The sequence below is a fragment of the Apteryx rowi genome, unplaced genomic scaffold, assembly GCF_003343035.1.
Source record: "Apteryx rowi isolate R43461 unplaced genomic scaffold, aptRow1 scaffold_136, whole genome shotgun sequence".
Taxonomy (NCBI): domain Eukaryota; kingdom Metazoa; phylum Chordata; class Aves; order Apterygiformes; family Apterygidae; genus Apteryx; species Apteryx rowi.
The window spans coordinates 1,356,221-1,371,233 of NW_020447597.1; the positions used below are offsets into that span (position 1 = coordinate 1,356,221).

Genomic DNA, 15,013 nt, shown 5'->3' on the forward strand with positions numbered 1-15,013 from the left:
TTGCAGAGTGGCCAAGGGGAATTTCATGTATTGCATTAGCAGCAAATGATTTACTAAATGAATTCAAACATAGAAAAAAAAATCCTACAGCCCTACTTAAACTTATAAATATATGTGAATTTACTCCAGTAGAAGATGATCTTGAGGTTTGACCTTTAGACTAAGGAAGACCTGTGTTTAGCTAACTTAAATGTATGTCTGAAAAAACCTTTATCACTGTGTGATCAAACACTATTTTTGAATACTTTTATCCGTGTTCAATTGGACTAGTGATCACCTGATAAGGATTAGATGAAAAATCTGTAAAGCTCATTTGTGTTGTCTTTAAATGTCTAGTCCCAAATACTGCCAAATGTCCCATCTCCCATCCAGTTTCTTTCAGGTTTAGGGTGCCGAAACTTTGCCGGTCAGAAACCTGTTTCATCAAGCACGTGAGGCCACGACACCTCATTATATCAACTGCAAAATGGAAAACGTCGGACAGGACAATTTCCGCAGCTGCCGATGAACAGCCGTTGTAAGAGCCGGCGCTGAGGCCTCCCGCCGGCGCTCTTATTCTTCAGCTTTAGTGAGGTAAGTGTAAGTGACAGTGTGGTAACCCAGGCAGCTGAGAGCCCGCAGGAAACTGCCCGAGGCCGAAACAACCGCGCACCCGGCAGGCCGCGTTTCGGGCTGCTGTTCGAACTGATCCTAAAAACACACGCTTTCGGCCTAAAACCCGACAGGCGCGGCAGGGGCCAAGCAAGCAGGAGGGGCACAAGAAAAGCACACGAAAGACGGGCAGAAGACAGCGGCCCGAGGAAGGGTTTTGTCTAAAGGAAGGAAACCTTCGGGCCGCGGGGGAAGGGGACGGTCTCGCCGTCCGCCACACGGAGGCCGCGCGGGCCGCCCTGCCCCTCCCCCGCCCGCCCGCCGTTGCCATGGCAGCGCGGCGCGTCCCGTAATGGCGGCGGCGGCGGGGCGCTGAGGCGGCCATGGTGCGCAGTGAGTGTCGCGGGCATCTGCTCGGCGTTTAGAGAGACCGCCGTTTGTGAAGCGGCGATCTTTAGCGGTGAAACGGTGGGGTCGAGTGTTTCGCTCTCCTGAAATGCAGGTTCTCCCGCTGTTTCTTACTCTGCCTGCAGCTGACCACCTGCTGCTGCTTTCAATTTCCTCAGAGCTTTCCTTTGTATCTGCTCCTTTCTGAGTAAAAGATGCCATTTCTGGAACCCCAGAGATCTCCGAGGTTTGTTGTTACCTCCTGCCTGTCGGTGCCACCCCTCACTTCTGTGTTCACGGGCACATGGGGTTAGCTGTGATCTCTCCGGCCGCTGTCCCTTCTGTTACTGCGCACAGCAATATCAGATAGTCCTGTTGATAAACTTCTCATAATCCGCTTTAGTGGAGACTTTGGGAGATGGCTGGTGAGCCAAAAGTTAGTTTTTCACACATTGTGTCTCAAGATCTTCTTTGAAAACAGAAGGTACCAACCCTGTGAATTAAAGATGAATCCTCATTAATTTTATTCTACTGGTGATAATATTCCTTGTTGCTCTGCCTGAATTGGCCTGAACTCCTATCCAGAAAGGGTAACATTATTATAGCATCAGTGAAAAAATTAGATATTTTGTCAGTGTCTTAGAAATTCTTTTTTTGCTTTTATTTCAAAATTATTGTTTTGCCTTGCAGACGTCCTGTAGTATGTTACCCTCATTCCTCTTAATCCATACTAGACAGTATACAAAGTGTCAAATATCCATTCAGGTCCCTAGGGCAGGTCTCCAAAATAGATCTCTAAAGTGCTGCTGAAGCTTCTATAGTGAAGGATTGTCTCTGCTTTGCAAGCCATCCTGGAAATGAAAGTGGACATTTTTGCATAATCATTGCAATAATCCCTGCAAGCTTCTTTTCACCACCAAAAGGAAATCTGACTCTGTCCAGAATAGTTTGTATGACTTACTTTTCTATGAAGAGCATACAGCATAATATTGTCTCACATGTATATGTGTGTGTGTGTGTGCGCGCGCAGACTGTGCAATATTGATGTTTTTTTGCTCAAACATACCTGTTTGCATTGGAAATACCAATCTGCCACTAAATAGTAAACAGGCCATTCATTCTGTAATTTACAACAGATTTGCAAAGTACATTGTTAGAAATGCTGATGTTTTTCATATTTTTGGTGAAGACTAAAATATTTAGTCATGATTATTGCCATTTTTCTATTTTCTCTATTAATTTATTCAAACTAAATCAATAGACTATTAAAGGAAAGATGGTTGTTTAGTTGCACCAAACCTTCCCCTCCTTCCCCCTGAAGACACTTACCTTTCCCAATATGTTGGCTTTACGTGCAGGCAGGTTCCCTTCTTAGATCATTATCAGTATAGTGTCATTTGCCCAAAGTACAATAAAAGCTCATTCTGAGGGATCTCTGTGATACAAATGGTAAGCTGAAAATAAATAATATCAGGAATATCGTTCTTTCCCCAGAGATAAGGCAGGTCTCAGCAACATTCAACATACTGCTCTGTGGTTAAGGGAGATTCTCTAGTCCTGTATGCAAGTCATGATCACTAATAAAAATTCTGTAAGTCATGTGTCAACTGGAAATCTGTCAAACAGAACTAAGAGACTTTTTAGCAAGGGGGATCTAGCCCTGGTCATCTGCGCATAATATGGTGTAAATTAACCTCTTTCACCTCTTTCCCAAAGGCTGTGGAAAGAGGAGCTACATTGATACATGAACTTTGTCTGTATTGGTTCAATAGAATTGCCATACCAGGACCAATAATAAAAACAGACAATTTGACAAAACCTCCCTGAGATAAATAAGCCAGGAAAGAACATTTTTATTTAATTGCATGGGAGGGATAATTTGTTCTCATATATCTCTATATTTATATGTGTTTTTTATTTTATTTTTCTTCAGAGTGTTTTTGAAAGGCTTACCAATCTTCTTTAGGTACTAACTGTCATGAGAATACCTATGGTAATTTGATAAAATCCTAGTTTTTCAATCAATATTACACTGTAGTACACTGCTTATCAAGGAGAGAAAAAATGCTAGTGCTTTTTTGGTGCAGTGGGCTGGAAACAAAATAATAACATTTAGTACAAGACTAAGCCCTGTTTCTCACAGATTTTTTTTTACTTTCATTATACAGAGGCTCTTTATTGTTTGAAAGATTTCCTGGCATTAAATACTGCTATATGAAAATTCTGAACCAAGGTCTCTGGCGACTTTGGCCACTGAAACTCTTTCGCTTGCTGCTAATGAGCTCGTAGTGCCTAAGAAATACCCAGGATTAAATGTCATCCCAACACAGACAGTTATAAGCGTGAATCAGTTGTGGCATTGCCTCAGACAAGAAAAAAGTAAAAAAAAATCTGCCCGTTTTCAGCATTCATCCTGCTTATTTCTGTGCACACTGTGGTGACGGAAGAATATGATGACACACTGTAGCTACTTTACTTTTTTTTGCTGCTACCTGTGATGTGAACATCTGGCACCATGTAATAAAAGGCCATAAAGCACTCCATTGCTTGTCTACCTTAATCAATCTGCAACCTGAAGTATACTGAAAATAGTGAATGCTGGATTAATTTCTGCAAGGGCTGTATTATACTCTTGGAAGACTCAGCAGTTTTCATATAGATTTTTGAATGTTGACCTCAGGGTGTTTTACAAATGAGGTATACTGTGGCAGAATGGGCTAAAGTGACTTGGCACTTGCTGTCTCATGTAGCAGATGTTGGTGTTTGTACTGAATACCTATTGGTTGTTGTACTGAATACCTATTTGTTATGTCGGGACAAAAGATTTAAATGATTTCATAAGATGTTCTTAAGTCAGATGATGGAAAATGACTAAAAGGAGATTTTTTTCCAACAACATCTAATATTTCTTTCAGTCACCGAAGATCTTGTTAGAAGACGTGCAGAACATAACAACTGTGAGATTTTTTCACTGGAAGAAATCTCTTTACATCAGCAGGAAATAGAAAAGCTAGAGTATCTTGACAAATGGTGTCGAGATTTAAAAATTCTCTATCTTCAAAATAATCTAATTCCAAAAATTGGTAAGTGTTTTCTGGGTATGTTTCTTTTTAAATGGAATTGCATGCATAATTCTGAAATCAGAAGAAAAATTCTGTTGGGTTATACTTAAAGGGCATGCAGAGAGAAAAACTGCAGAAAATTTCTTTGTGGGTCTGTTCCTACAAGATTTTGAGCATCCTCATTCCCTGTTACTTTAATAGATTGCTGAGAAGCTCAGAAATTTCCAAGAGAAATTTTAAGTGAAAAGGATTCTACTGAGATACAAGTTACTAAAATATGAGTCTGGAACACCTTTTACAGATGTATTAAGATTAATTTAACTTAATTTAAATAAAAAACAGAGAGATAAGCAGTTTAATACGTACCATGAACTGTAATACCAGAGGACTAGCTTTCCCCATGCTCATTTTTCAATTCAGTTTTTGTACATATGGATTGTTTTTGTTAACACAAAAATAATTTTCATTTGGATAAAACAATTGCTTTTGTGCATAAAGATGACTTTTTACAGTTAAGTGTCAGTGGTCCTCCTGTACTGCTGGAGAAGCTATAACTTCACAGTGTTTTGTGGTGTCGTGGTATAGGCTCAAGTCTAGGTGCTCCACAGAAAGATACAAAATAAGGCCTTGGTCTGGAAAAGCTTAGTCTCTGCAGGTAGTGTGCAGATGAAGGAGGGAAATTCAGAAGTGCTCAGGAATGATATTAGTGTATTCTTTTAAAGTTCCTTAAGAGGAAGAAAAAGGTAAAATTTTAGGGTGAGATTCAGGACTTGTAGTCAAAGACTTTAAGGTCCTCTTGGTTCTGCCCTACCTTAGTGAGGCTTGTCAGGAAATTTGCAGGGAACAGCTGTATTGATAACAGCTGCATTTCTTAGAGTGGAGGAATCTTTTTCCAGATAGAACAAGATTTTTGAAACTGCTTTATACTGCTCTATCCCATCAAAAGGAGACTAAAATAAATTGTTTTTCTCTCTGTTGCTATGTCCTTAAGGCACAAGACTTCATCTCATTCTTCGATAACCCTCATATTTCCTTCCTTTGGATTAGCATGGTATATCACACTAGCGTTCAGATTAATGCTTTTTGGGCACAAGATTTTTTCAGCAGTCTTATTTTCAAGAGATTCAGTCTTAAGTTAATATAATCTAACTGTAGGAGTTGGAAAAGCATGTAACTTCCAGTTTCCATATGTTCCTGTATAATGTAACCACCTTCCAAGATAACACTTCTGTAACACATGAAAAGAAAGAAATAGCACGACATGAGTGTTGACCAAAAGGTTTGCTGCTGGGGGTTGGCTTACAAAGTATTGAAATTGGGGAGTAATTCTTCCTAGTGGATACCAACCTTTCTGTGTGGCGCACACAGCAAATGTCAGTTCCAGGAACACTTCAAAATATCATAGCTGTATGGTTTCTATCAGATCTGCCTGAATGTCTCTCTCCTGTCTCTTAAAGGAGACCTTTATGCAGCCCTAAAGATCAGACTTGCCTACTAATCGGATAACAAGTTCTAAGGCATCCATGTGCACAGAAAGGATAACTGCCCAGCTGCTACGACTGCATGGATGAGGCCATGCTTTCTTTTCTATAAACAGGAGGAAAAGAAAAGAAAAAAAAAAGAAAAGTGCAAGATACCATTGGCTCCAGCACTGCCTTTTTCATATCTTCATTTGTGCAGACACTGCCATCCCAGAAATACCCTAAGAAAAATGAACAGCCAACCTAAGCTAAATAAGTCCTTGCTGAGAAATTAATTTCATCATGCATTTGTGAATTATGAAAAAATATCATTCCGAGGTCTTAGTAAACTAGGTGGTAGGATTCATATTATCTAACGTTAGACATCTATGTCTAAGGCAGTTACTGTAGCTTCCCGTTATAATCAGTGGAGAAGAAAAGGCATATTTTTGAGCATGATTTGGTTCACTGGTTTTAGACATCCAATTTAAGATAAGACAGATTGCACCTTGAAGAGCCTATTTCTCTTTATTGATTATAGAAGAGCCTAGACAACTAACTCAGTTGTAGACATGATCTGTGTTGCTAGATGAATCTCCCTGTTTGAATTTCTTTGCTTGTCTCAGCAGGGGCAGTATGCACAGTGGTTAATCAGTGCAGCTTGGGAATTAGAATATGAGGTGAACTTTGTGATGTTATTGGATGGGGTTTCCAGTCAGAAGAGCTTTAGAGATCTTCATCTGTCACAAGTTATACGATGCATCTTGTGTCCGATTAGTATCTCAGATATGTCATGTATCTCAAATGGCGTTTGCATTTTTCAGTGACTTCTGGGACTGGTGTGAAGTTAGTTGCTACCGAATTCCTTCTATGTTTCCTTTGTATATTCCAAAAGGGGTAAATGTTAGCTACTGTGACAGAACATGCAGAAATTTGCTGACCTCATTTCAATTGCTCATGGTGAAAATTATACATTTAAGATCCCAGATTAGGGTCTTTGGGGGGTTGGCTTTGTTTTATCCATCTTGAAACCATATAAATCTTTATTTGAGAAATGTTCAAAAAGGGAGAAGGATATACAGAATGCTCCTGTCTTTGACTGGCAGCTGCCTGCTGTCTTACATTTGGCAGAAACAGCAGCCCAGTGGATGTATTGGGTTAAATGAGTCCTTGTTGGTACTCTGATTTTATCACCATGACACTAAAGATAAATTTGGATCACTATATTTAAAAAGAGAAACCACTTTTTTTTTTCTCTCTCTCTCCACTTCACTCATCTATTTTTGTCAAATCGTCTTAATCTGTCAGGGATGATTCTTGGATACATTATCTACTAAATTTTCTCCTGGTCTTAAATTAAACAATGTAACACCTTTCCTCGCTCCCCTCGTACCGTTCCATTTTAACTGCCTTTCTGTCTGGCACATCTTTTCTATGATTAAACCATACTTTCTAATTCTGTTCTCCTCTGAGAACAAACAGCAAATGGTATCTCTCTMTCCTACGATGGTTTCCCTTCAGCATAGAGCCTCATAAAGCTTTAAGACTACGTTGTGGGAGGAAGTGCTGCATGAAGAACRGTGTAACTTACCTGAACACGGTATTACCAAAAGGTCAGAGTAACATCAGCCCTGAGGAATCAAACAGATAGACCAGTAATATTTGTTTCCCAAAATGCTAGCGCATTCCTCGGGGTGGTTTTTCAGGTTTACGGCAGAAAAGCAGCTTGGTTTGAAGTTATTATTTTGTTCACAATTACTTTTAAMATAATTGTGTTTTCTTCTGGTGTTGACTTGCCTCAGTGACACTAGTGAAAACACAAAAGATAAAGGCCAGCCCAGAGCTGTGGGCCAACCCACTCCTGCTTGCTCAATTAATTGTGTRTATAAGATAATCCTAGCTGAAAATGGCATTACCTGTTTTTTTTTATTTCCTCATAACTTTCCTAATATCAGAGATTTAAATAAATCCTAAACTTATCAAGAAAACTAAATTGCCGCAAAAATACCAGCAAAAAAGGCAGCTTCCTAAACCAGATTCTTATTATAATATATTCATATTGTTTTATAGACAACAGGTAAATTGTAGGCTCAATGAGTCTATATTGTGTAAAAGCTTTATTTAAAACAACTTTAATTCTGCCAAGTATGATACAATATGGATTTATTAATTCTTTAAGTTTCTGATATTAGTCYTATAGACAAAAGATATTTAAAAACTGAAAATATTCTAAGGAAACCACTTTCTTCTATCAAAGTAAATGTAAAACACTATAATTTTRTAAGGCTTGACTAAATATGGCCTGATCATCCCTGAATTTCATGATGAATAGAATGTTTCACCATGCTTTTGATCAGTCCTCTTATATCTGTACACTTAGATTATGGATTTATGATAAAAAAAAGTGTTTATAGCCTTCCTTATTCTTTTTATTTTTTATTTTAATTTGGATTTTTCCAAGAACTTTCTGTTTTCATCTTGATATTAATATTCAAATATATATGTCTGATAGTGTAATACATAGTCTGGCTTGTGCTTCCCATTTTTCACTTTATTGTTTGCTTGAAGTAAAGCAAGCAAGTAAAATCATTATGCCCTTTCCAATAGAGAGAACTGATATAACAGATGTACATTTGTTACAGAAAATGTGGGCAAACTAAAGAAGCTTGAATATTTAAATATAGCTTTGAACAACATTGAAAGAATTGAAAATCTGGAAGGTAAGATTTTATACAAAATATTTTGCCTTTTCATTTTGAAACACAAGTTGTGACCTAATGTAAAGGAGGACRGGAGTTATCAGATATGCCCACCAGTGATGATACTTTGTTGATGCTCAGAAGGAGTCTTTAAATTTAGTGTACAGTGTTTCAGTTGTGCTTCTTTCTGGCAAATCCTTCCAATGTTGAAATTTTGTAATTGCAGTTTCTTAAAGTTATTTTAATTTTCACTCTTTGCATACTCTCCCACCACTGTTGCCAACTATGACATCTCTATTCTTTAATACCTTAAATAATAGAAATCTCAAAATTATTCATGCTCCCCATACAGAATTAGTATTTCTGCACCATAAAGATAAGAAAAGTCTCTGATGCAGGTTAGTTAGAATGGTGTGATTTTTTTAATGCTGTGTAAACTGTAAAAAGGGTTTCTCTTGTAATGTTTCAGCAGTCTGCTTGACTTCAGTAGTTAAGCCTCACATGAGAAGGATTTGCACTGTGCACAGATTGCATTAGCAGTCTGGAGTATTTTTGTGGAGCCTTTCAGATTATTCTTTTCTCTGCTATTACGTGAAGTGTTGTCTATTTTTAACCCTTTATCCTGTCAATATAATAGCATGTACAAAGGTCTGTCATTTTCCATGATCAAATTCTAAGGCTTAGAGCCATCTGTAAACACATTCTGTATTATTTGAATCATTTTTGACTTGAGTTCTTTTTCCTTCTTGACTTTGTTTAGGCTAGTTGCTATACTTTTTAAAATGTCCACCTTGGTGAGGGAACAGTGAGAAAAAAGAACTTTTTTTTTTTTTTTTTAACATTCAGCAAGCTGGTTGAAGAGGATGGTGTAAATCAAATGGAAAAAAAACCAAATTGGTTAAGCATGAGTCTTTAAAAGTCGAAGAAATAGGCAGTACATTACATATTTGGCAATTTATTGAGAAACTTGCATCTGTTCTCATGCCAATAAATTTTAAGTTCCTCTATCAGGCTGCATATTTATTACTGTAATTTGTAATTTACTTAGAAGTTAAAACTTTTGGGAGCGCATCTTGCAAAAAATTGGATTATTTAAACCCCCTAATAAATCATTTTAAGTTGTTTATTCCCTTTCAGCTCCATTGCACATAAAATACTTCCCAAATAGACCTGCAAAGAAAAAGATGTGGTTACAGTGATGGGTACAGGAATTGAGCTCTTACTTAGCTGAACTTTTTTACTCTTAGAGTAAAGGATTCATGGAWAGATTCTGATAAAAGCAGAGTCTGAGAAAATTTTAAAAATATTCTTCAGATGATTCAGCTTTGTGCCTAAAAAAAAAAAAAAAAAAGCATACTTATTGTAGTCAAGAAAGACAATGAATGGTGGAGGAAACTTTCTGGGGATTTGCAGTTCCTCAGTGATAGTTCATTCTTGTAGTTCATTCTTTCAATAACCTGATTTTCCATTTTATTAGATAATCTGGTGTTTCTGTTTAAACGAATTGTTTTGGTTACAGATAACATGTTCTTGCCAATATTTGCCRTTTAAGCAGTGATAAAACGTTCATGGCAATGGTTGAGTCCATGAAATATAAAACACCGTCTTGATTTGGAGCTAATTTACAGAAAACATAATTTCAACACCTGAATGATGTTCGCTAAGATTAACTCTCCCGAAACAATTAGACACTCGTTTAGCCACATGGGAAGGTTGCAGCTGAGGAGGGTACCAAGGCAATGAGCCTGTTAGAACTGAAGTTTAGCTTATTTGGAAATGAAACATTTAATAGCTGATCTAGTATACAATCACTGACCACAAAGTTTTGATAGTGATAAAATTAACAATGCGTTTTGATATTTTGTATTTTGTGGAGATTTTTTTCTCTATATGAATACTGTGATGTCAAAAAATCTTAGCTGCGAATCACTCTCCCACTTCTGGCTTGGGAAAGATGTATACTGATACTATGAAATTAGTGTACACAATACCAATGCAGGCAACAGTGTTATTCCCAAGTGAATGTGTGTGTGTGTGTGTGTGTGTGTGTGTGTGTGGTGTGTACATTTATATTATGGGCAGAATGAATAATGATTTTTTCAAACAGGCTGTGAAGACCTGAAGAAACTTGACCTGACAGCAAATTTTATTGGTGAACTCTCCAGTATTGAAGTTCTAAAATATAACATACATCTGAAGGAACTGTTTCTAGTGGGGAACCCATGTACTGAATTTGAAGGTTATAGACAATATGTGGTGGCAACTCTTCACCAACTGAAAGTAAGATTTTTAAAGCTATATTTTATTTAYGTCCAAATCAGTAACCAGTAATCATAAATGATGCATTTTCCTTTAATGATAGCATTGTTGACTAAACATGCTAATACAAAACAAAGTAAATGCTTGTGGTAGTAATGCTAGGAACACTTCGCTTACTGTCCACAGGATGTTACCTTCTGTTCTGAAGAACAAGTGATTAGGATAAATAAATGATAATTAATTGGCTGTGTTTTGACTCAGATGCAGTTGTTAACTTTCTGTCATTTTCACTGGAAGTCTTTAAACAAAGTCCTGAAAAAATAAATACACAGTATAGTTCTGGCCTTTTGATCGTTTATTTTTTTAAATACACAATGTATTTTCAAATTATTTTCATGACTGCAGAAAGTTACCAGGTTGTTGGTACCATACCTTTAAATCTTTTGTGAAAACCAGTAGAAGGATAGAAGTTGATGATAAAAAAAAAAAAAGCACTAGATTACATTGCTTGTAAACAGATACTTTGAGAATGAGGTTTTGTGAAATGAGTGAGCTGAGCTAATGACTTCCTGAAATATGCTCTCATGGTTTTCCTTGGAGGAGCACTGGCACTCGCCTAACTTCTTAAGGAGCAGATTCAACTCACTTTGTTGGCAACACACTAACACAGCAAAATGATTTTCTAATGGTTTCATAAGCTGAATCAAGGTCAGATGAACACCAGAAATGGCTCAAGGGAAGGAGCAGAGGAGKCAAAGGAATCACCCCTTTTAGCAGCAGCAGCAGGCCATTAATTGACCCGGCTATTTTATGAAACCCAAACAACCATATGAACTGTTATATAATTGTTAGAAAAGATAACTTATATTTAAGCAAACTTTCCCACGTAAGACCACTAATTTAAAGGAAAAGAATCTTTGTAACTTGTATATACTAAGAAGTTTTTACACAAAAATAAAAAAGACAACAGGACTTTCGCAGAATATATGCTAAGAAAGCATCATTATCTTGAGTAAGCTCTTTCTGCTGCGTATGTTTGGGAACTTTTAGGTGTTTCCTGAGAAATCAAATAACTTCCAAATWTCTTTCCTGAAAAAGCCAGCCTATTAACAAATGGGTGTGGTGTTTTCAATAGTGTGTTACAAAAATTGATTGAATTTAAATAACACTTCCAGGATGAGCGATGAAATAGTAACAGTATTTTGAAGTTGTGAAGTTCTAACAAAAAGTCTAAATGGCAAGAAGGAAGGTCTAAATGGCAAGATTCATGGAGAGAGGTTAGTCTRCTACTTAGTCCACTTAGACAAACTGAAATTGTTATAAAATGCAAAAAACAGCTTTTAGGCACACAATTTTGTCTTCAGGTCTGAGCGACAACATAATACTCTTAATTTTTTTCTAATACAGTTAGAGCTATGCTGTGGAGTACTATGGACTTTTGAAAGGCATATTTTTAGTTTTCTAGAGAAAGTCATCTGTTAAAAATAATGTAATGTTTAATGGATTTATTGATTTGAATACATAYAAAATTTCTCACATACCTTAATTTTTTTTCTCTTTGGGAAGTGTTTGGATAGTAAAGAAATAGAACGTTCTGAGAGGATTCGAGCACTTCAAAACTATCCAGAAGTGAAGGAGAAAATCAGAGAGCAGGAAAAAGCTTACCTTCTCAAAAGAGCCAGAGAGAAAGAAGATGCTCAAAGAAGGATGCAAGAAAGGAAGGACAAGAAAGAAAATCAAATGGAATCTAAGCTTGGAATTGACAGGTAGACAGTAACCAACAATATTTTGTAAATAGATACCATTCTTCTCTTTTTTGATTAAGAATTTTGTGTTCCTCATTAAACATTGATCATATAATTCCACTTAAAATCTTTTGTTTGTCTTTTTACATTGATCCTAGCAGGATCTTTTCTCCTCATGCACTTTTATGTCTAATGAAAAATATAACTAACTGCAGACTTGCAGACAGTACAACAGAATTTTTGTCCTGAAATTCCAAGCTAATTTTTGCCATAGTAGTATGATTGATAGCTTCCTGCAGTAGGACACCTGGAAATTGCTATGTAAGACAATATGTATTTTCCAGTGGTTCCAGAGAAAGCGATGATTCACCTGTAATTTCTTTTGCTTTAGCGTTATTAGGWGTTAAGAATGAAACAGGATATTACAGATCTTTTGAGATGAAAAGGGCTATGGGATTTTGATTCCTACATTTCTTTTACCTAGTATTACTAAGATTAGCTAGACACTAGAAGAATTTATATCTGGGATCATCTTTCATTGCAGTTGCCATTCWTCTTATTTTTAGTCCAATGGAGTCTAAATTTCATAAAGATGGCTATGGAACTTACTATCATACATCACAAATGTATCATAAATTTAGATTTCATTCCATATAGATACATAGATACAATTTCTGAAGATTGCAGGGGCTTAGGGCTAGGGGAAAGAAGATTCAGGTTCTAAAAACAGCATTTGAGGAGGTGCCTAAGTAAAAAGTTGCTATCCTATAAACTTCTAATCCGCTGCTGCCTACTGTTGGGAATACTTAAACATCACAGGAACTGYAGGTTTTCTTTCACCTTAAAATTGTGAAGGCATCTGAAAATTCTGCCCCTGAAATTCATCTGATGAAATATTTTTAGGCTTTCAAAGCATCACCATAGTATCACTTCTTAGTTAAGTTAATGAAACACATTCCATCTAAATATTTCTATTAGCGGTAAAGTCCCTTGTAGATTTTTTGTTTTGTTTTGTTAATCAATGAAAGAAGCAGAACAGAATCAGTTGTCCTAAATCTCTCAGATACTTTTAGAGCTCAATAGGARTTACACAGCTATATGTATTGAGCTAAAAAAAAAATTCTTGCAAGAATTCATTAGCAGCTATTCTTCCTTCATTTTATTGGAATAATATTCCATGTGATCTCGTATAGCCCAGACTCGCTACACGACAATGAAAACCATCAGACAGAAAGAGAGAAACAAACATGGGAAGAAGCTGTAGATGAAGAAGAGAGAAGATTTTGGGAGGAGCCTACACCATATACGCCAGAATCTAGATTAGAAACTCACAGATATATTGAAGAAAAAAGGAAAGCTAAAGATAATATAAGGTATATTTTTGTTTTGATATATTCTTTGAATTGAAGAGGTGGAATTTTGCAAGGAAAAGAGAGGAGGTAAGCAGCTACCTCACACTGAATATCACTGAGAACTAGCTGCTTAATTCCCTGTTGCCTTTGAAAATGTGCTTATAAAATACAAATAGACTGTTCACTTTGTTTTGTTTCATTTTCTAAAATATGTTTATGATACCTGTTATTTTGTTTTTCTTCAAATAGATTTTTTTAAAATATAATTTCTCTTTTCAACTACATTTTGTGGGCTTTAGAAATTTCCCTGTTCTGTCAGCTAACTAATAAGTTTCTTGCAGTTTAGTGCTTAATCTTGTTGTTAAAAGCATTTATCAGGAGTGCAGATTGTATTATATAAAAGCCCTAAAGGTCATTCTACTTTTTTTTTTTTTTTCTTTTTTGCAGAAGTGGCATTTCAGACACCGTTTCTGTGTGTCTTACAATTTTTTTTCACATACTTTATCAAAGATCCTGAGTAATAAGACTCTTCATATTATGTATTGGTATGGTGAAGCTGAAGATGCTTGGCCCCTGATAATGCTTTAAAATTTTTTAAGGTTGCCACTGGTTTTGCTGATCACTGAGAATCAATGCAGTCACTAGCAAAAAAGTTATTTTAATGCTACTGAGCTTAAGTCACTTCCATAAACACAGTAAATAGTATCCCCTTCCTTCCTTCTCTCCTTCCCTCCTTCCTTCTATCCTTCCTTCCTTCTCTCCTTCCATCCTTCCTTCTATCCTTCCTTCCTTCCTTCTTTCCTCCTTCTTTCTTTTTTTGTTTCTTTTTCTGTCTCTGTCTCTCTTCCTTCCTCCCTCTCTTTCTTTCCTTCTTTCCTTCTTTCTTTTTCTTTCTTTTCTCTTTCTCTCTCTCTCTCTCTCTCAACATTTATGCAAGGAATTTTTCTAGCTGTTCTCAGTAAGGGCATAATTTTTAAAAGATCGATCAAGTTTAAGTATTGAAAAAGTCAGCCCTAAGGAATTCTTCAGCAAAACTGGAAGTTTGCAGAACTTGTTGCTATTATTAATTCAGTAATATTAATATCAATTCCCTGCTCATGATCTTAACATTTATCCAGGAAAATATCAGTGCTACAAGTCTGAATGATCTTACAGTGATCTGCATTGGTGTGGCAGATAAATTTAGGGTAGCTTTTGTATTGCACTAGCTGAAAGTCAGATATAGTTTCATCGCTGATAGCCAAACTTGCATAGGCAAGATTAGTCTCCTTCGTCAGTAACGTCTATGGTATTTTTGAAGGAAGAACATAGCAAAAAAATGCAACAGATTCATCAACAAATAATCTATATGTATTCACTTTGGTCAAACTGTGTCCTGTTTTACACTGCCTGTGAACTTTTGACTGTTCAAATTCTTTTAACTAGCACAGAGCAGTGACTGACAGCCATGCTATTTTG

General features: G+C 36.5%; 1 protein-coding gene across 2 annotated transcripts in view; it reads left to right on the forward strand.

Moving 5' to 3' along the window:
• Positions 1 to 946: 946 nt before the first annotated feature.
• The window catches only part of LRRC6 (leucine rich repeat containing 6), a 34,447-nt gene continuing 20,380 nt past the window's right edge, over positions 947 to 15,013 (forward strand). Inside the window, exons 1-6 of one of the 2 annotated variants that reach the window (XM_026057062.1) lie at positions 947 to 984; positions 3,894 to 4,061; positions 8,143 to 8,220; positions 10,307 to 10,479; positions 12,025 to 12,224; positions 13,397 to 13,576. In XM_026057062.1, the coding sequence (XP_025912847.1) occupies positions 975 to 984; positions 3,894 to 4,061; positions 8,143 to 8,220; positions 10,307 to 10,479; positions 12,025 to 12,224; positions 13,397 to 13,576 (809 nt within the window). In that variant the 5' untranslated portion in view covers positions 947 to 974. The remainder of the gene's footprint in view (positions 985 to 3,893; positions 4,062 to 8,142; positions 8,221 to 10,306; positions 10,480 to 12,024; positions 12,225 to 13,396; positions 13,577 to 15,013) is intronic. The other variant, XM_026057063.1, reaches the window with a different exon arrangement.